Source organism: Cucurbita maxima, unplaced genomic scaffold (assembly GCF_002738345.1).
Source record: "Cucurbita maxima cultivar Rimu unplaced genomic scaffold, Cmax_1.0 Cma_Scf00001, whole genome shotgun sequence".
NCBI classification, from domain to species: Eukaryota; Viridiplantae; Streptophyta; class Magnoliopsida; order Cucurbitales; family Cucurbitaceae; genus Cucurbita; species Cucurbita maxima.
In genome coordinates, this window is record NW_019272017.1 from 4,407,819 (window position 1) to 4,429,238 (window position 21,420).

The following is a 21,420-nucleotide window of genomic DNA, read 5'->3' on the forward strand; positions in this document are numbered from 1 at the left end:
ATCTAAGTATATAGAAATTTTAAAAAGGAAAAAAAAAAAAAAGAGAGAGAGACAAAAAAGGCAATTTTAATTCACAATTAATTAAAAACAAGTAATTAGAGCGAAGTTTACTCTCCTCCATGATCTCATATTTAGTAAGAAAAAAGGCAATTCCTTTCTACATTCCTATTCTCAATGGCCTTAATCGATCTCTCTTTCTCTCCTCCTCTCTGTTCTTCCCTTCTTTTCTTCTTCATCAAACCCTTTCCACGCACATTTCCATGTCTTCTCTCTTCCTCTATAGAGAGACAGACAATCAAACCACACACACATAACACAAACACACAGCTTTCACAGTTTTAGGATTGCAGAATCCCTCGCAGACATAAACCATGTTGCAGAGAGCTGCAAGCAATGCTTATTCATGGTGGTGGGCGAGCCACATCAGGACCAAACAGTCCAAATGGATGGAGCAGAATCTTCTAGGTTCATCTCTCTTTTCTTTCCTTTCTCTCATCTGGGTTTTCTTCTTTTTCTCTGTTTCTGATATGGACGGCATGCTTTTATGACTTGATCTGCATATCTAATTCTACATTGTTCTTCATTTTTCTTAAGAACGTTTAGCGTCGTTTTTTCTCTAATTTTTCTTGGGTAAGATCGTGTTCTGGATATCCTAAATGTCTTGTTCTGAAAGTTTAAGGATTCCCATTTGGGATTGGATCATATAATCAATTGCCCAGATCGATTCATGTCTCATCGATCAATCATGAGAAATTATAGTTTCTGCAAATTGCAGATATGGAGGAAAAGGTCCAAAGCGCATTGAAGTTGATAGAAGAAGATGGAGATTCATTTGCGCGGAGGGCCGAAATGTATTATAAAAAGAGGCCAGAGCTGATATACTTCGTGGAGGAATCTTACAGAGCTTACAGAGCTTTGGCTGAACGCTATGATCACATTTCAACTGAGCTGCAGAATGCCAACAACACGATTGCTTCGGTTTTTCCGGAGCAAGTTGAGTTCGCGATGGACGAGGAAGATGAAGAATCCATGCCTAAATTCTCCAAGAAGTCACCTCACATCAACAGAGGAAACATCCCAAAAGTTCCCAAGGCCCCCACTGATTTGAAGTCTGTCATTACGACAGCGACGAAGAAGTTGAAGCCTAAAAAGATCTCAAATTTTGCAGCTGCAGCTTCGGCAGTTGCTAAATCCGGGTTGGGGAAACGACAGGCATTGGATGAGATTGACAAGCTGCAGAAACAGATCTTGTCACTACAAACAGAGAAGGAGTTCTTGAAGAGCTCTTACGAAAGCCAGCTTGGAAGGTATTGGGAGATCGAGAATCAGATCAAGGAGATGCAAGACAGAGTTTTCAGCTTGCAAGATGAGTTTGGAGAGGGAATCGTCATTGAAGACGACGAGGCTCGTAATTTGATGGCAAACACTGCTTTGAAATCCTGCCAAGAAACATTGACTCAGTTGGAGGATAAACAGGAGAGATCAGCTGAGGAAGCAAGGACAGAGTCTGAAAGGATTAATGAAGTAAGAAAGAGATTAGATTCTCTCAAAGGTGAGCTTCATGGTGACAGACCCAATGAGGAGAAGCAAAAACCAGTAGTTCCTGAAGAGGTTAGCATTCGTGTAGAAGAGAAACAGAGAGCAGAGGAATTACGCGAAAAAATCCAGCAGCAGTTGGAGGGAAGTACATGTCTTACCATGACAGATATGGCTGAAAACATTGATGAGCTTGTAACCAAGGTGATCAGCTTAGAAACCGCCTTCTCTTCTCAGACTGCTCTTATCAAACAGTTAAGATCAGAAACCAACAACCTGCAAACACAGATACGAACTCTGGAAGATGGGAAGACATCCATAATTGATGGAAACAACATTCTACAACAGAAGCTAAAGGATACGGAGACGAAACTGAGTGAGCTTCAGAATCTGAACCAGAAACTTGAGAATGAGAAAACCCATTTCCAATCCCAAATAATTGAGGCACATTGTAATCTTGATCATCTGTCTGGTAAACTGCCAAGCATACAGCAAGATGAGGGTTCCGAGCCAGGATCTTCCGTAAACATGGTGCAGCTTGAACAACCAGAGAAGTTGAAAGCTGATGAAGAGCCAAAGCCAAAATCTTTAGTAAGCATGGTGCAGGTCCAACAAAAAGAGGAAGTTGCTGGTGTAAAGTTAGGTGCAAGTGGAGAAGATACAGAGCTCAAACAGCCCAATGAGGGTTCTGATAATCCAAAACAAATGGGATCAGTTGAAGAGTGTCAGGTAACAGATTCGAGGAGAAATGAGGAACCAATCATTAAAATGAAAACATCCCCTAAAGAATTGGAATCACAGAATTTGAAAGGTAACTCTGAGGAAGCTGATGCAAGTAGCATGAACAGAAATGAAAATAACATTTGTCCAGTCCGGATGGATTCTCGAAATTTGCGAAGAAGTTCTAAGAAACTTGATGTTAGTAATGCTTCTAGAAGTCTAAGAGTTGTTGATACTAGGGATGCAGATGCTGCTGCTGTCAAAAGTGGGGAAGTAATTTCTCAAACCTTGTCAGTGAATGCTGCAGACAATCCCAAGAAAAATGAGGCTGATGGGTCTGCTACAAATCTTGTAGAAGTTGTTGAAACCAAGGCTAATTCACAGCATACAGCAGGTGGTCATGAGGAAGCTAGAGTGAATACCACTGATAGAAGTCAAGTAGAAGAAGTTCAAATCCAGGACCAATCACAGAGTTCGAAAGGTAGCTATGAAGACTCCACTGCAGATGCTGCTGTCAAGAGTGAGAAAGTAATTGCTCAAACCTTGTCTGGTTCTGGTTCTGCTAGAAAGCTTATGGAAGTTGTTGAAACCAAGGCTAATTCACAACACTCAAAAGGTGATCGTGAGGAAGCTAGAGTGAATAACACTTCTGGAGGTCAAGTAGAAGAAGTCCAAATCCAGGACGAATCAAAGAGTTCAAAAGGTAGTTATGATGAATCCGATGCAGGCAACACAGCCATAGGTCCGGAAGGAATTGTTGTCGACTTGTCGGTTGGCAATCCCGAGAAGAACGACGATAATGGTTCCCCTGGAAATGGAAGAGAAGTTAAAGTAGAGAATAAGAAGAAGAAGAAGATGATGAAGAAGATAATGAAGAGGAATTGTTCAGAGGCAATTAATATAGAAAAAGACGAAGAATTGCAAGTAGTGAATGAAGTAGATGAACCAAATTGGCAGCAGTTGTTCTTGAGTGGAATAGAAGACAGGGAAAAAGCTCTCCTGTCAGAGTACACTAGAACTCTTCGAAATTTCAAGGATGCAAAGAAGAAGCTGATCGAAATGGATGAAAAGGATCGTGATCATCTTCAAACGTTAAAGCAGCTAAATGAATTAAAAACTGTAAACGCGTTGAAGGATCAGGAAATCAGATCATTGCACCATAAATTGGATCTGATGCAGAAATGTTTCAATGAAAACAGGGAATCAATGGATTTGAGCGAGCAGAAAATTGGGACAGACGACCAGAAAACCTCAAATGATCAAAGTGAGGAAACCAATATAACAACGAACGGTAAAGCAGGTCGGAGAAAAAGACTGACACGTCAAGATGTATCGAATGATAATTTGGGATTTGACATCAGTAAGTTTCTAGTACAACAACCAGAGACGACAACGTCAGAGATCGAAGAAAGACTCCGGATGAGAATTGATGAACTTCTGGAGGAAAATTTAGACTTCTGGTTGAAGTTCAGTGCTACATTCCATCAGATACAGCAATTCGAAACTGGGATTCAGGATCTAAAAACGGAAGTGACAAAGCTTCAAGAAAAAGGGAAGAAACAGGATGTGAGTGGGAGTGGGAACTTCTCGTTGAGATCAGAGGCGCGGCCATTGTACAAACACTTGAGGGAGATACAGAATGAACTCAACATCTGGTCGGATAAAAGTGGGGAATTGAAAGAGGAGCTGGAGGACAGATTTACATCACTGTGCAACATTCAAGAAGAAATAACAGCGGGATTGAAGGCAAGCGCGGAGGATGATGATTTCTCATTCACCAGCTACCAAGCTGCCAAGTTTCAAGGGGAGGTTTTGAACATGAAACAAGAGAACAATAAAGTGGCGGATGAATTGCAAGCAGCTTTAGATCACATAGGATCACTTCAATATGAGGTAGAGACAAATCTGGCAAAGTTGAACGAGGAGTTCAGACTTTCAGGGTCAAGGCAGGAAACTACTTCACAGCTGACACACTCAGAAAGCAGAAACAGAGTTCCTTTACGTTCGTTCATCTTCGGCGTCAAACCAAAGAAGCAATCCATCTTCTCCGGGATGGCACCTGTTATGCAAAAGAAGTATTATGCTTTGAAAGCAGGCAATCTGTAAATTCTTTGTTTTGCATCCCACTTTCCACATCTTTTCATTTGGTCTTCTGCAATTTTTGGCAGAAGTGATCCTAGACTCTTGTTGTTGTGTAAGCTTGTTTTTTAAGCTCATCTGGAAAAATACACATCCCTTAAATTCTCTGTTCATATCATTGGCTAATAATAGCCCTTGATTGATTGATACCAAAATTCATAATTTTGATATCAATCAAGCGCAGTACTTTCACTCACTCAAGTAGCAAACAAGATGGATGGATGCATCTGTTGTTCCACATTCAAACACGTCAAAATCTCAAGGATATTCATGGGGTGTTAAACATTACAAAATTCATCAACTTCCTACAAATAACAAGTTTAGTTTTTCCATACCAAAAACCCACCACCCTACCTCTTTCTCCTTGTTCCTACTTCAAAGGGGGTTAAGAGTTGAACTACAGTCATTTTGGATAAAGATCCAGGTTACCCAGACAGCATCGACGTACTAATCGGGTCATGTGTTAGCTACATTTTACTACGATCATCATATCTTATCAGTAAATGCCAAAATTCTAATACTGGTGAGGCCAAACAAAAAACTCGGCTGCTTGAGGTGCCATGGTAGATGCTCCAATGGCTGGGGTGGTCGACTCCAACGAGCCGAGAGGGTTAGGTTGAAGATGATGGAAGTAATTATGGTGATACAGCATGGCTGCAGTATCATATGGAATTCCACAGGGGATGGGTGGCATGGACTGAATAGGGGCGCCGAAGTTGATGCTGTTGCTTCCACTGCTGCATTGGGCTGCTTGATCATGATTTGATATCTGCTTCTGATCCGATTCAAGGCAAAGCTTCAGCCTTTTTGCAGCTCCCCCAATTGGCAGCGCACTCTTCGCAATAGCCTCCACATCGTATCGATTCATCTCAAAGTTCGTCACAGCATTCAAACCCCTAAACTTGATCGCTGCTATATCATATGCCTCAGCAGCTTCCTCCTCAGTAGCTACAAGAGAAGAGTCATGCTAGTTAGCATCAAACATCAACGTAACCAATCAAACATATTTCCCACATTCACATCACGCAAATAAACCTACCAAACGTCCCGAGATACAAATCCTTATTCCCTGCAACACGCCCAATCCTCGCCTGCCATCGACCTTGCTGATGATGCCTCGTCACACCTCTATAAATAGACGCACCCCTCGAAAAACCACTGCTTTTTCTGAAGCCCAAACAAGAATTTTCAGCAAACAACCAAAAGGAAAACAAAACAAAAACAAAACAACCCGAAACTTACCTACGCAAAGATGCAATAAACTCTTGCTTGGTGACATGTTTCATCTCTTCCAATTCTTTGGCGTAATTCGAAACCTAAGAGACGAAACCCGGAAAGGGACAAAAAAAATGAGTGAACAAAAAGTTAGAAAAACACTATGGATAATACAGAAGTGTATATAGTTACCATATTACAATTCTATGGAAAGAGTGTATGTATATATATATATATATTACAGGAAAATTGGTGGTTGCAGTGGGACCCCAGTACTTCAAAGCCGCCAAATCATAAGCCCTAGCTGCCTTATCTTCCTTATCATACCCACCTGCAAAAATATGATTCATAGACTCAATAAATAATTTCTGTACAAATGTGGAAAAAGAAAACATAGCCAAAAAAAGGGGAGAAATTTGATACCTAAATAAACTGAAGAACAAAGGTAGAAATCAGCACCGCAGATATTATGCAAAAAAAAGAAGACAATCCAACTCTTAGTAATAGTCAAACAAATAGTAAAAGCACGTGAGTAGCATGCGATATCAGTTTAGGCTCATGAACACTTTCCAAATTTGTTCATAACATTCTAAATGCTTTCCTAATACAAGAATATTCCCCCAAGACAAACTAGATTTGAGAGCAACACACCCATTATACAAAAACCCTAATTTCGACACCTCACTCGAATCGTTTCTACACTAATCAAATTTTTAACAAATTGGGCTTGGAATAACCAAAAATTATACGAAAAGCATAGTCGAGACACAAGAACCCGACACCCAAATCCTGACACCCCTTCGATCGAAATTGGAGAATTATAAAGTTTTAACAACAATGGCACACACGACATTGGACATTGGACATTGGACATGAGTAGTTGGAAAATAGTGGTTTGGTCAAACCGTAGTTGGGAGGAGGAAGAAAGCAAAAGCAAAAGTAAAAAAGCGAAAAACTGATCAGAAGAAATAAGATGAGAAAGAGGCAGAGTAGTGAGTGAGTACAGACTCATGGATGTGGGTCGCATCAAAGTGACCACTAATTAACTCTCTCTCTCTCTCTCTCTCAGCAGAGAAAAGAAAAATAAATGAAGCAAAATGGCGGCACATCTGATCAAATCAATCAAAACAACAAATATATATATATATACATAAAAGAAGAAGCGTAGTCGGAACTGAAAATGGGAAAAAAGTACACATTACATATACCATCACTCAATCATAATAAAAAAGACTCTGATATGATATGATATGATAAGAACCCAACTTCTCTTTATTAATTCATTTCTCTCTCTCTTTCAAATCCCCCATTAAATGAAATCTCTGAAACTCCCTCATGCATGCAGCAAAACCCTCTTCTTTTTTAATTCTCTTTTCAGCCTTTTTCTTAGCCTAATGCCCTCCTCTATAATACACGCCTGCCTGCCTGCCCGCCCCTGCCTCCCCTGCCTGCCTACTTAGATTCTGTTCTCTTCCTCTTCTACTAAGTAATAACACTATTATTTGGCAACTTCTTCAAAACCCCATTAACAACAATTAAAAAAGACTTGGTTGTTTTCTAAGAGAGAGAGAGAGAAAGAAAACCTTGACGTCCTTTCCTAGCCTGACCCTCTCTTCTACAGCTGTTATCCCATAGATGCGCCTCGTATCTACCCGTCCACCTGTGCCTGCAAAATCAAACACCAACGTTTACAAAACTCCACCTTTCACCTCCTTCTTCTGCTTTCTTTATTACATACATACATACATACATACATACATACCTACATACATACATGCTTATCCAACCCTACTACTAACTCATTACACTATTCCAAACCTTAACTTCATAGAATACAACTATATTCACCACTACACCCCAAAAACAAGTGATTCCTGATACCAACACTGTTTCTATCTTTAATCATGAAATAAAATGTGTTGATTGTTTAAGTACTGACCTAGTGACTCCTCTGTAAATTGATGTTCGCTGCCCAAAGGTATCCGCAATTTTCTTGGACGAATCGGAGTCAACCGCCACGACACCCCCAGCTGTCACCGTGTCAGAGCTCTGCGCAACGGCGAGGGAAAGAGCACCCGTGGGGCAGCTAGAGAAAGTCCCCAACTCATTTCTAACCGAAGACTCAATAGAATGAGCACCGGCCGCGATCTGGGTTCTCCCCATAGAAGCCGAATCGTCAACTTCAGAGCCGGAGTTCCCAGAAAAAGCACGAAACGCCGCAATGGTTTTGAGTTCCTGTTGGTCCCCAAAATAGGGTGCCGAGCCATGGTCGTAAATATGAGTCAAAGACGAATCTTGAGTCTCCGTCTGGCTGTCGGAATACCGTACCATCGGCGAGGAATCGCCGAGGAAATCTTCCAGTTTGGGTTGGTGGTGGGTTTGTGGATGAAGATAGCTCGTATAAATGGCGGGTGTCGATTGATTATGATGATCTTCTTTGATAACCTCATTGTTTTCATCTCCATCCATGAAGAAAAGTTGGGATGATGATTTGGAGTGAGCATTAGTACTATTACTCCATCCTTCAATTAAAAAAAAAAAAAAAAAAAAAAAAAAAAAAAAAAAAAAAAAAACCCATATCGAAATTAGTCAAATACGAACTCCCCAATAAAAAAAAAAATCGATTTTGAGGAATTTTGTTCATTCAATCAGTGATTATCTGAAATGGGAATCTGAAATTACTCAAAACCCAGTACAGCACAATCACTTTCTAGCACCTTCTCAGCAACCAAACATAAAATAAGCAAAAAAAAAAAAAGAAAAAAAGGAAAAAAAGGAATACCATTATTGGAGTATAAGTTGTCTAAGAGATAGTGAGGAGAGGCGGTGGAGGAGGTTTCATAAGGAACAAACTGAGAGTCAGCAGAGCGAAGCATTTCAATGGGAGAGAGGGAAAAGGAAAGCCAGTTAGTCGCAGGAGCCATTAGTTTATGGTGTTCAGAAAAAAGGTATTGAAAGTATGTTGAACCTTCTTGTTTGGTGATGAATCTGAGAAGCATAGGATCACGTTATAAACAAACAAAAAAAAATGAGAAGAAAATGAAGAAGAAAGAAACCGAAGCTTTTTTTTTTTTTTACCTTAACAGAGGGTGCGTTACTGAAATAGAAGAGCTCCCATATCAGGAGAATCACTACGAGAATCACGAAGCTGACCAAACCCCAATTACAAAAAAAAAATAAGGAAGACTTTTGTCTTAACACTTATCGATTTGGGTTCAAACCTTTGTTTCTGTTTGTAAAGAAGAAGAAGAAGAAGAAGAAATGCATGCAGTAAAAGGCACGGGATTTGGAAGCAGGAGTAGGAGGAGGTGGAGGTTTATAAGGGGGAGATGGAAGCGGTTCAACTTGCCAACCGGCATTCAAGACTGGAATAAATTAAATTAAATTAAATTAAACAAATAAAAAGAGAATTTAAAAAATGAATGCAAAAAAGAGGAGAGAGTAGTAGTAGAGAAGCGACTTTTGGCACTGCGCTGAAGAAATTTTGTCTGAAACAAGGTCGCGAAACATCCGGGCTACTGCAAAATTTCCTCCTCCTTCTTCTTAGCTTATAATGTAAAAGTTTAGTGCATTCAAATGTGTATTCATAATATGTATAAGTTAAACTCCCCTGAGCAATGGATTAGAGTGATAATATTACCCACTTGTCATGCATGCACCTCACCTACTTATCACTTAATTACTTCTCCCGACTCCGTGTGATTTCTCTTCCCTGGACCCTTCTTTCTTTTACTTTCACTTTTCTTATTTATTTTAAATTGAAATATAATTTTTGAATATAGAATTAATAATTGAAGTGATTAAGAGTAGGAAAGTGATATTAAAATGGAATATTGGGAGGCAGATATTGCAGAAACCATATGCCCTTCCCTCTCTCAATTTTAATATGCATGTGCTCATGAAACAACTACCTAATTATTGCCTTTTTTTTAATTTATATTTAAAAAAATAAATAAAAGCCTACAAGTAAGTAATTAGAGAAATTAGTCTCATTTTTCTCTACTCCCATAATCATTCCATAAACTCAAATTAATTGATTACACAGACCTATATCAATTAATTAATCAATTCAACTTGCCTTTTTTAACCCTGTTTGAGGGAACCCCTTTCTCTTCTGCCAGCGGTCAAACGCAACCTATTTCCCCCTAATAAATACTTTTTCAAATACTATCTAATATTATATTACTTTCCCACCATGCATGCCCCAATTTTTTATTTTTATTAAAACATTATTTTTGCTTTTAAACGAATTTTTAACTAAATCTTAAAAAATAATAATTGTTCCTATTTTCAAGGTTTGACTAAAATTTCATAATTATTTAAGAAAATAAATAAAAAGAAGTTTGTTAAGTAAAAAACCGTAGAAAAAAAAGTTCATTAATGGAGCCTTTGTGTAACCGTTTTTTTTTTTTTTAATAATAATAAAATAAATATAAAATAGGAAGATAAGTAGAAAGTGATATGATTATTTTTAGAGTTCCAAAATATTTAATATTTTGGTTTTTTTTTTTTTAAAACAAAATATAAAAGCAGAAACAAATTTACATAGCATGTTTAAAAAAGCACACTATACTGGCAGCAGCTCTATAAACAATATAAAAGTTCTGACATATTTAAACATAGGTTAAATTATGGTGACTATCCATATCATCCTAATTCTATACTATTAATATAAATTACTAAATTAAAATAGATTTTATCATATTTGTTTTTTTTTTTTTTTGAAGTAAAAAAAAAAAGTTGGCGACCAATGAGCGAAAAAAGCGGAAGAAAAAGGGTAGAAAAGGATTAATTTGGCGCTGTGAAAACAAATTTCATCCCCCCATTTTATGGCAAGTAATTTGGCAACTCCAACATTATTATTATTATTATTATTTAATTTTAAAAAGGAAAAAAAAAAAAAAGGGTTTGTGGAAAGCAGTGCCAGTTTTTGAAACGGTGTGTTTTGACGACGTTGGCATGCCGACCACCCTCACACCCTCCCGCAATTCCTTCCCACTTTTTCTCCTCCTCCTCTCCCTCCCCCCTAATTAAATCACCCTACCATCTAATCTTTCACCTATTTTACCCTTCCATTTTAACCATTTACTCTTTATTTTTTAATTTTTAATAATAACCCCTAAGTTCACGTCATATTTGTTACTCATTTCTTTACAAATCCCAAACAATAGGTGGAGTTAGTCTTGTTTGATAATGTATTTTCTCCTTCAACAACTATATTTATAATATGTTATGGAATCGATATTAAAGTATAAAATATAGTTTACTAGCATGGAAAACTGGAAATGCAATTTTGCGAGCTTCATAGGGCATTAAAGTAGAAGTCTCATAGGATTATATTTTTTACAAAAATGTTTGTAAACGACAAAATTTAATGCACATTTTTGGGTTTAAGGTAGGGATTTGTTGTGAGTTGAAGTTCCATTAATAAACAAATCATATTAATATTTCCATTAAGGTTGGATTTGGAGTTTAATTATTTGGAAATAGCTTTTTGTGTTTGATTATTGGAAAGAGAGTGAGATAGAGAGCGTCATATTTGGATGGAGGTGTTGGTTAATAGACCTACACAACTTTTATTTTTCTTTTGGGGTTTCTAAACTTGTTCATATGTTTAAAAACAATTATGCACCTTTTCATATAATATAATCTTCTTCTTGCCTTTTATTTTTAAAAGGATACTGTGGGTGTTTATGCCTTTTTTTTTTTTTTTTTTTTTTAATAAAAAAATTCATTTATATATATATATATATATATATATATTTTTTTTTTACTTTTACCTTTATTTTAGTTAAATGATAAGTTTTTAATCTTTTGTTTTGAATTTAATAGTCTTAACATTAAAATTCAAAGAGTTGTTAGGGGATAGTTTCATTCCCTGATAATAGTTTAGCTCTTCCATCGAATTTGAATATGGTGAGGATGGTTGAGAGAGAGAGTCCTACCTTAATTAATTAAAAGACGATCCTTGAGTTTATAAGTAAGTAATGTGTCTCTATTGATATGAGGTATTTTTGATAAACTAGAGTAAAACTATGAGAATTTATATTCAAAGCGGATAATATCATACCATGGTTTAGAATCTTGGTTCCTAATAGAATATTCTAGATTCCTAATAGAATATTCTAGATTCCTAATATGTCGATCTTACGTCTAACCTCTAATTTGAGACACTACCACATACAAGACAAAAAATCATAAATCCTTTCTCTCCATCTTTTGTTATTATTTTTGTGCCTCCAACTTACTTTAAATATTTTAATTTATGTTTCTGGTTGATTTTGACATTTTCCAAACTATTTTTCCGTAGGTAGTTTTAATGTGTCCCAAAGTCACACAACACCGTGTTATACTGAATAATGGTTTTCTATAATTTTTTTACAATAACCATCCTGGGTTCACTAAGTGATGAACTATGGTTGTGAAAAAAATAAAAGAGTTGACTCCCTAGTGCCTATCTATCTAATGATGGGTTAACCTAGTGAGGACCATGGGTTAGAAAAAAACATAAAAAGGTTAAATAAAATGAATTCACCCCATAGTATGTACCGACCTAAGATTTAATATCCTATATAATATAATAGGCTCATGAGATTGATTAAAATACGTACAAGTTTGTCCAAACACACAATCATAACAAGATAATCGATGATAAGGACCAACATAAACAAACATTGAATCTAAACACTGAAGAAGAAGAACAATAGCGCTGAACCTTTATGTATCATTTATGAGAATTGATACAATAAATCCAATCTACCTGTGACGTGTGAAAGTATATAATACGTAGGCAAAAAATTGCAGACGTGTTGGGCTGTGTTTGCTGATGAGAAGGGAGGAAATTATGGCGCTTACACTAGTTGGATATGCATGATTTGAGGGCACCACGGTGCTGGCTTAGTTGCATTTTTTGACGACGTTTCGCTTTTCTTAGGCCTATAGACACAAAATCATTTGAACCTATTCAATGTTGAAAGACAATCCTCTTTTTGTGTATTCGACATATGTCCATGTTCACGACAATCTTAAATTTGTGAACTTTGAGCCAAATCAAATAGATTTCACATATTTTATGGAAGAAGTAGTTGTGGAAGTAGACATTTTGGTTTGTGGGGGCAATTTTTAATGAATATTTGTAATTGAAATGGTATGAACAACCTTAATCTAAAAGTAAACCTTATAATGCTGAATCGGCTTTAGGTGTTCTCAACTGTTAAAAAATTAAATAGAAAAATGAAAAAAAAGAAAGAATCCAAGTTGGTGCATGTGAGGTTTGATATAACACGTGGTGTGAGCAGACAAAAGGAATGTGAACCTCCTCCCTTTGTAAGTAAGGTTTGTACAAAATTAATTAAAAATATCATCTTTTGTTTCGTAACTCATCCACGTCTCTCTCTCGCACATCGCCACACCAAACCAAATCCCTCAATCTTCAGTCCTACACGCTATATTTAAATATATAAATATAAATATATCCTGCCACCTGGATTACACGTGGTCGTATACTTTCAAAGTAACATGCTCCCATCATCTACCCTCTCTAAATCATAATTCAGCTGACGTGTAGCTTCATCCCCTAACTTTATTCTATATTTAGAAAATAATGTATGAGATGTATAGTATAAAGTGGTGGATCATAATTATATTTAATCATCATTTTTCTATGGGTATATTTATACACTTGGATTTTGTTTTGATCTCTGGTGTGATGATTGAAATTATTAGCAGTGTATTAACTATAATTATGAAATGGAAGAATGATTAAGAAAATAGAAAAAATAAAATAGGGAAAAAGAAAAGGAGAGGGGGATTAGGGCAAGGGTTTAGTAGGGTGTAATTAGGGGCATATGGACGACGCGTGCGACAACAACAATAATAAATAAATAATAAATCAGGAACTTTTGACCTTTGACTGAAGGCACGTGCGTTGCATCTTTAAAATTTCAAATTTATCTCGAAGGATTCGGTGACGCACGTGCACTTCTTCCCATTTCCGCCCTCTCTGACGCATTTCATTTTAATAGTTGTCTTAAAATCTTAAAAACTTTGCCTTTTCCTCCTCCTCCTCCTCCTCTCTCTCTCTCTCTCCTTTTATATTCTTTTTAAATAATAATATTATTCAACTATTATACATATATATATATACATAGAAAGCCCCTAAATTATTGTTTCTCATTTGGATATATTTCTAACTTCTCAGTTTTTTTTTTTAATATTTATAAAATAATTCATTTAAAAAATTTAATTGATAAATAGCATCACTTTTAAATCATTAAAAATATGCTTTAAAATATTTTCTAATACGACAAGAGTATTTTAAAATCGCTCTAAGCTTTGACCTAATTTGAATTTCAAAACTAAAAACAAAATATTTTGTTTACACATAATTTTTAATCAAACAAAATTAGGAAATAGGTATATAACATATATTAATATCTATGATCAATAAATATATTTCATTCTATACAAAATTCATTACACGTATTACTTGGGCATAATGAAAGTCTAGAATATTTGGAGTTGTTGGGAGTAACCCTGGTAACAGATCCTTTCTTCATATCCGTGCAACTTGGACAGGAACCAAGCGCTATAAGTTGGGCTTTAAGCCCATACCTATTTATAATTGGGCCTAAATGATCGATAAGTTGGGCTTTAAGCCCATGTGTATGATTGTCCACACGTAACTTAAACATGCACATGCTTTTCCAAGCATTTTCTCTCTCAGGCTTCCTTCACCCCATTTACAACATTTATTCAAAATCATCCCCTAAACCATAATAAACAATTCATAGAAGAATCATCACACAGTTTCGATCTAACTAAAACTAATATTCTTAAGCCTATAAAACGTCCCTCCGATCGTTTTCAGTGATCTAAATGTCTAGATCTATAAGAAAATCGCGTTCTGTATTGTTCTTCAAGTATTCTCATCCAACATGTTTGAACGATATCACCACTATTCATGTTTTAGAGATCCAACTTTAAAATTGGCCACAAGTGCCTCTTTATATACTACAAAAAATTAACTGAGGTATGCTCAAATTGGATAGAAACTAATTAAACAATGAACCATCCATGTTTTAACAATAGTGGTTGATACACTACACCGAATTTTCAAATCTTGTGAACCTATAAAACCTACGTATGTATTGTCATATCTAACCTTCACCACGACATGCTAAAACATCAACCAGAAGACCGAGCTTGCATCGAGATACACCATTTTCATAAACACAAACACTTTGACCAGCAAAACAACCTCAAAAACCTTTTTGGAAGGGAGTAAGTTGCTACCAGAGATGGATCATTCTTAATGTCATCAACGTGTGACCATATATACACTCCTCGCTCTTGTCGACTGCCTGGAACCGTGTTATCGAGAATGAGCGCGATAAAAAATGTCACGACCATGTTCAAGGACATGATGCCATTGAATACAAAGTCAAACTGCAAGATATCACACAGCTGGATCAGTGGAAAAAAAAAGCAACAGGGAACAGCCAGACAAAGAGGAACTTGATGTCAAGCTGTGGTGTAGAAACTGCTAGGGACATCAATAGTAGTGACTCACTTGTTTGTTTCCTGTATGGGTTGGTCCATTAGAAGCTGCAGCATAGGGAACCAAGTAACTTGGCAAAATCAAGCTAATTTCAGATTGGAACTGCTGAAAGTAGGCAGGGATTGACAAGCCAAGGAACAACGAGACGCCGACTATCGTCATGTTTCTGATACTCGCAGTTTGACTATACTGTAGTGTCGAGAGCCCCAATGCAACGATTAGAGCCCATGTAAAACAGAGGACTGAAGCCGCCAATGCCAGTGGTATGGAGGCAAGAACAGCACCAACTTTACCTACAAAAACATGAAAAACTTGTTGGTGTCCTCGTCAAAGAACAGCTATGCATAGGAAATCCTATTATTGATTGGTAAATACTCAAGAACATCTTTGATTTCCTGTGATATGATGGACAGTTTACCTATGAATGAGATAAATATCAAGAAAACTGCTCCGATTTCCAAGGCCCTTCGATTTGCCACTTTTGTTACATGAATCGTATGTACATTTTCTGTTAACGTTGTTGATCCAGAACCTGTACCCCACAGTCCAGCCAAGATACTGCAGAAACCTTCCAAAGCAATTCCTCTGCTAACAATTCCTGGAGTTGGTGGCTTTGAAGCAACACGCAAAGCCACAGTGTGATAAGTACCAACCTGAAAAAAGAGCATTTTTCTGGATCAGATGCCTGAGTGCAGTGTTCCAAAATATATCTATTCTTTACAATGATCAGGGATAGATATAAAGACTTGGGAATCAAAGACGGATAGATATTTGCTTTGAATGTACTTACAGAGTCCACTGATGAAACCAGAGAAACCATGATCATGATAATTGAAGTTTTTATATGAAAGATTGGCACACCCCACTGCAAAGGGTAAGGAATTCGAACCCATGCTGCAGTTCTCCATGCACTTGAAACATCAGTTCTGCAATGTTTCATGGTATATACGTGCCTTCTACACGCATCCACTAAGATATTTGAACTAGGAATATCTGGGCTGCAGCCTGAGAAATCATATGCTCCACCAGTAGTCAAAAAGAATGCGTAGGCCCATATAATCATGACACTAAGAGGAACCTATCATCCGGAAAGAAGAACTTAAGATCAGTGGTATGGAAAAACATTAACTCCAATGCATCATACTTTATAACAAAAAGCTGTTATAGGGAAATATCATAAAAAATCCTAAATTGTGGGAGTTGTATAAATAAAAACTCTAAACTCATAATTGTATCAATTTAAGCCCTCAACTTCCGAAGTGTATCAATTTACACCCTACATTAGACTCAATTTGGAAAGCTTTAGTTTACATTGTGCAATCTTATAATTGTATCAACTAAGCCCCTGAAGAGTGAATCAATTTAGGCTTTCAATTTGAAAATCATTTGTACATCAATTCTTACCCGCGTATAGACTTCTAAAAATTCTAGGCCTTCTATTTGAAAATCGTCAATTATTTGAAATGGATGGTCTAAATTGGTTCACTTATGAAAATTTACTAGTTTAATTGATGTAACTATGAGTCCGCACATGGTAAACTAATGTTTTATGAGAGATGGTGTAAATTGATACATTTATGAAAGTTTAGGGTTAAAGTGATACGACTTTTATTGAAACAACCTCCAACGTTTAGGGATATAAACTAATTTTTGCCCCTTACTTTATAAGAAACTGTATATTTTAATCACATGGACAAGGCATAGGGCAGAGGGGCACGAACCGATCGTAAATGCGTAGAAACGTAAGACTTAAAACTCAGAAAGAAATTAAAAACAACTAAATTTAATTTTTGCCCCTTATTTGAGATCTAACAACTAAAAAACTTGAAAACAACAAAAAAAAAAAAAATGCGTAGAAACTTAAGACTTGAAACTGAATAATTAAATCTAATAATAAAGTAACTTTAGAAACACAGAGCTGAAGAAAAACCACAAATCTCAACAATTTCTTATGAATAATACTAATAATAAGGTGGTAGACGAATTCGTGGAACTTGTTGCAAGTCACCATTCCTCAAAAGATAAGATATACATACCGCATAAACTCTGAATACACGATGGCCAAGTACGGATACTCCTCGGAGGTACTGCAAATGCAAACACAAGCAATTACTTCTTTGAACAATTTCAGTGACACTTTTAACATGTTAGTCACTAGAAACATGTAAACTGTTCGGTAATGCTAAAATCTTGATGAATTACTTCGTATAATTTTGCAACCGGTGAACAAATTGCTCAGATCTGAACTTTTAGCAACAGACAACTAAAATGGTTGGTAATTGCTTAAGTTTTAACACTTACCAGGGTAAATATAAGAAGCAAAACTATCTGCGGGACGCTGATCTCCACACAATTACCAGCTTGTGGAAAGCCATAGCTGAAAAATGCTAAACCTACAGCAGCAACCGTGGGTGCAACCACAATTGGGTTTATCAACCTGCACATTATGAGAGTTGAAGAAAATTTTTGCTCAGTGATGCAACAAAATTGTATAGCATTTGCATATATTAGGAGGAAGGAGCTTAGAATCAAGGCTTCGTACAAGCCTTGCAGTGTAACACATGACATCAGAAAAACATAAACAATAAAAAATGATGAGATTATCATCATTGTTAATCAAATTCGGACTTGAGTTCTTTAGAGATACCTAGTATTCCTTCACGTTCGACTAATTTTCTAGATTATGATAGGTTAGAAATACTTATCTAAAATTGAAATTGGGAGGTAGAGACTAATTTAACACATGCTGCAATTACCTTGGCTCATTAAAAACAATCTTCAAACTTACTAAGGAAAACTGTTGGGTAAGTGATGCTGAAAAGATATGCTTCATAACATAAGGAAAGTGATGGATAATGGAAATGATGCCCTACACCATATCGAAACAATTTGCAATAATACCTAAGGAAAAGGGTCATTAAACCACTGAATCCCAAAATGCTTTGAAATATTGAACTAATAATTATTGCTCCCTGCAGTTCTCTCATTATATGCCTGAATTTCTGCAAGAAAAGAAAACCACAACTTTAACTATAAAAGAAAAGTGAAAGAAAAGCATTGCAGAGGACCAAATTCCACATCACTATCCAAGAACTCCCCACTTTCATAACAGCCTTCAATTTAACATGTTTGGAACAGATGAGCGATCTTTAAGTAAACAGGACAAAATTCAGTTCTGGGAGCTTACATGTTCCGTAAGATTGCGGTACTCCTGAGCATTCATGATAATTAATGCTGGAGCCAAGAACACAAATGAGCTTCCTTGAACTAATGGTAGTCGGGTACCGAAGCAGGAGTGAAGGATTGTTGTGATTCCCGAAACCAGTAGTAGAGTTGAAATTACTGTAGCTGTATCTTTCTGTCATTTTGGAAAGAACACATGATTGAGCACACACGCACATTCTGATTTCATTAAAAGTTGGAAAAAAACTTTGGTGTCCTGTCTCTTCCTCAACATTTTCAGTTAGAACCAAAAAATGACATAAAAAAGATGCTTACATCCGTTCCACCCATAGCAGGTACAATGATCAGGGGTATGAAAACAACTGACCCAACCAACGACAAATAATGCTGAAGTCCATAATACATTAATGGAACTGCAAAAACAGTCGAGCAAACATAAGGAAAAGCTACAGCTATATGGTGAAACATAGCAAGAGGACTTGTAAGGAAGACATAGATGATAGAACAATATGCTTCCATGATCATAATTATGTCACCGACAAACATGAACTGGTTACTAGGCAGTAGCACAAGCTAATTATGATTCCATGATCTTACGCATGGTTTGTATGGACTGCAGAGCCAAGGATCAAGCACACCTTCTTCCTTATATTTAAATGTTTACATTCGAATGTAATCGCCTAATATTATGCCAATAAATTCATTATGATGCACTAATTATGGTGAAAATCAACAAACTAATTTAAGAAAGAAAACAATATACGAAATTTGTAAGAGATTCAAGAACGCTAACCGTAACCCGGATTTTCAGTTGGTCCAAGTTTCATTCCTGAAGGTCTTAGCCATCCTCCTTCAGTAGCTTCCCCTTCATCTCCATTCACATTGATATTCTCATTTCTTTCATCTCTATCATCTTCCCTTTTAGGTTCAGTTGCAGGAGTAACCACAGAGACCCTCCCATGGCCGATTCCATGAACATCTCCATCACTGTTCCTGTTCATAGCCCCATCCCCTTTCTCTCTTCCTTTACCATTCGTCATTTCTCTTTCATCCTCTTTAGCTCCTCCCATCACATGTTCAAGCCCTATCCGTCTCCTTTCTTCACCCCTCACTGCTCCATCCCTGAACCTTAACACCCCTTCATTTTCAGTCCTCATTTCTTCTTTCCCACTCCCTGTAACTGGTTCCACTTCAATCTCCCTGTTATGTCGGGTCCGACCCAGAATTGGGTCGATCTCAAGTTTGGGTGAAGACCCTCCGCCTCTCCGTTCGAGACCCTTCTCCAAATCAAATCTAGCACTCTCATTCTTCTCCCCAACAATATTGGTTGTTTCCCCAGAAAACGAAGAGACAAAACCAGTCCTCTTGGCCCAAGATCTTAGGTCCCTCGGATTGTGATCAGCTCTGGGCACAAACCGATCGACCATTGGCGCATTTGAGACCATCGAACCAAGCTTGACGCCACGTTTTCCCGTCTCTACTTTGTCCATTGCAGTCGACCCAGATTCCATCTGAGTTCTTGCTAAAATGGGTTCCCCTTTTTTTCAAAAAATGTAATCACAAAACCCCCAGAGTTGAAGCTCGGTATCCCAATCACCATTTACTCCTCATCATAACAAACTGAAAACAATGAACAGTTTCCAAAAGAAAGAGTAGAAGCAAAGGAAGATAAGGACTAATGTGGGGGATGGGAAAAAAGGTTATAGAAGGTAAGTGACATTATTGTGATATGAATTTCTAGAACGGCAAAGAGAGTGAGTGTAGAGAGAAAGGGAAGTTAGTGAGGTCCAAACCTTTAGCTTGAGGCATCTTTTATCCACTTGAATGGATTTGCGTTGTGATTAAATTGGATTACCGCCCAAAAGTTGCTATCAATGGATTGGAGTTGGATCCTTGGGCCACTTAGAAATTACTAGACGTTCTTTCAAGTGTGAAAGCGAAGAACAGTTGGTTCCTTTTTCTTCGTCCTTTAGAACAGAACCATTTTGTTTAAATCTGAGTTTGAAGTCCTTGAGTGGTGTTACTTTTGATGGGTGTGGTGGAGGAGTCTTGCAATTCAAGTTTCTCCAAAGCTCCTCCCATTAACAAACTTGCTTGGTAGTGAATTTACTTTAATTGTTTTTTTTTATTTAAAAAAAAGGTCAATTTTTAAGAGTTTTTATATAAAATTAGTTATACAAATAAACTAGAATAAATTTTCAAGGAAAAAAAGAATATAAACTTTTCGGTTATAATACGGGATGAATTGAACAAGCGTCCGAGGCTAAAAATCTCTACAAATAAGAATCCTACAAATAAGAATGCAATCTATCACAAGAACACTACAATGAACCAATCATCATTGAAGATTCTAATGTTCGGCTCTACTGAGCTTATATGAGGTCACGTAGTCTTTTCACCTCCTAAATTTATCTCAAAGCCTCTCTTTGGGTAGTATAAAGGTCCACACCATTGTCTTTTCTCTTTATAAAATGGATTGAACCAAATGATATTCCTTTAAAAAAATATGAAAAATGGGAGAGAAACATTCATAAAATTTTAACATCTTCCTTCCGCCATGAATAAAAAAATGTTGATTATAAATTAATTCTTTCACCTCCCATTTTCAATTATCTATTTATACTTTTTATTTTTATTTTTTGAAGTGTTAAGATCTTATATCTAAATATTTTGGGATTTTAGGTTTAGAATAATATTTGAGTAATAGGCCCAGAAGTTAAAATGAGAAAGAAGCATTTTAAAATAACCAAAATTGATCTTATATCTAATAAATATAATATTGCATATTTATTATTGTTTTATATTTCTGAATTGTAAATATTTGTAGAAGTTTAAATTTGTATTAAAACTTAAAAAGTCAAAGAATAGTTTTCTATATATATATTTCTAAACCTATAAAAATGACATCTTATAAACAGATATATATATATGTATATATATATATATAAAGAAAAAGAAAGAAGTAATACAGTGAAAATTCTGAACTGATGAAGGTTCGAACACAAACACGCAAGGAGCGAGGTGGAGCGTATTACTAATAATACTAAAGAGTAATTTATTCAGAAGTT

General features: G+C 36.4%; 3 protein-coding genes across 3 annotated transcripts; 1 reads left to right on the plus strand and 2 right to left on the minus strand.

Moving 5' to 3' along the window:
• Positions 1-116: 116 nt before the first annotated feature.
• Positions 117-4,508, plus strand: LOC111488309 (protein NETWORKED 2D-like). The gene is made up of 2 exons (XM_023136011.1): positions 117-465; positions 776-4,508. The coding sequence occupies exons 1-2, from the start codon at positions 372-374 to the stop codon at positions 4,360-4,362; spliced, it is 3,681 nt and encodes a 1,226-aa protein (XP_022991779.1). The 5' UTR covers positions 117-371; the 3' UTR covers positions 4,363-4,508.
• Positions 4,509-4,645: 137 nt separating this feature from the next.
• On the minus strand, positions 4,646-8,884 carry LOC111488349 (AP2-like ethylene-responsive transcription factor AIL6). Its single transcript, XM_023136052.1, has 9 exons — positions 8,689-8,884; positions 8,393-8,598; positions 7,550-8,132; positions 7,194-7,276; positions 6,034-6,042; positions 5,853-5,941; positions 5,638-5,711; positions 5,435-5,562; positions 4,646-5,343 (listed from the first exon to the last, which is right to left on the minus strand). The coding sequence occupies exons 2-9, from the start codon at positions 8,532-8,534 to the stop codon at positions 4,910-4,912; spliced, it is 1,542 nt and encodes a 513-aa protein (XP_022991820.1). The 5' UTR covers positions 8,535-8,598; positions 8,689-8,884; the 3' UTR covers positions 4,646-4,909.
• A 5,760-nt stretch (positions 8,885-14,644) lies between these two features.
• LOC111488320 (nucleobase-ascorbate transporter 11) lies at positions 14,645-20,144 on the minus strand. Its single transcript, XM_023136019.1, has 10 exons — positions 19,146-20,144; positions 18,668-18,765; positions 18,357-18,527; positions 18,071-18,171; positions 17,471-17,606; positions 17,206-17,256; positions 15,960-16,247; positions 15,588-15,822; positions 15,182-15,462; positions 14,645-15,057 (listed from the first exon to the last, which is right to left on the minus strand). Exons 1-10 carry the CDS (start codon positions 19,861-19,863, stop codon positions 14,836-14,838), a joined length of 2,301 nt encoding a protein of 766 aa, XP_022991787.1. The 5' UTR covers positions 19,864-20,144; the 3' UTR covers positions 14,645-14,835.
• Positions 20,145-21,420: the final 1,276 nt, after the last annotated feature.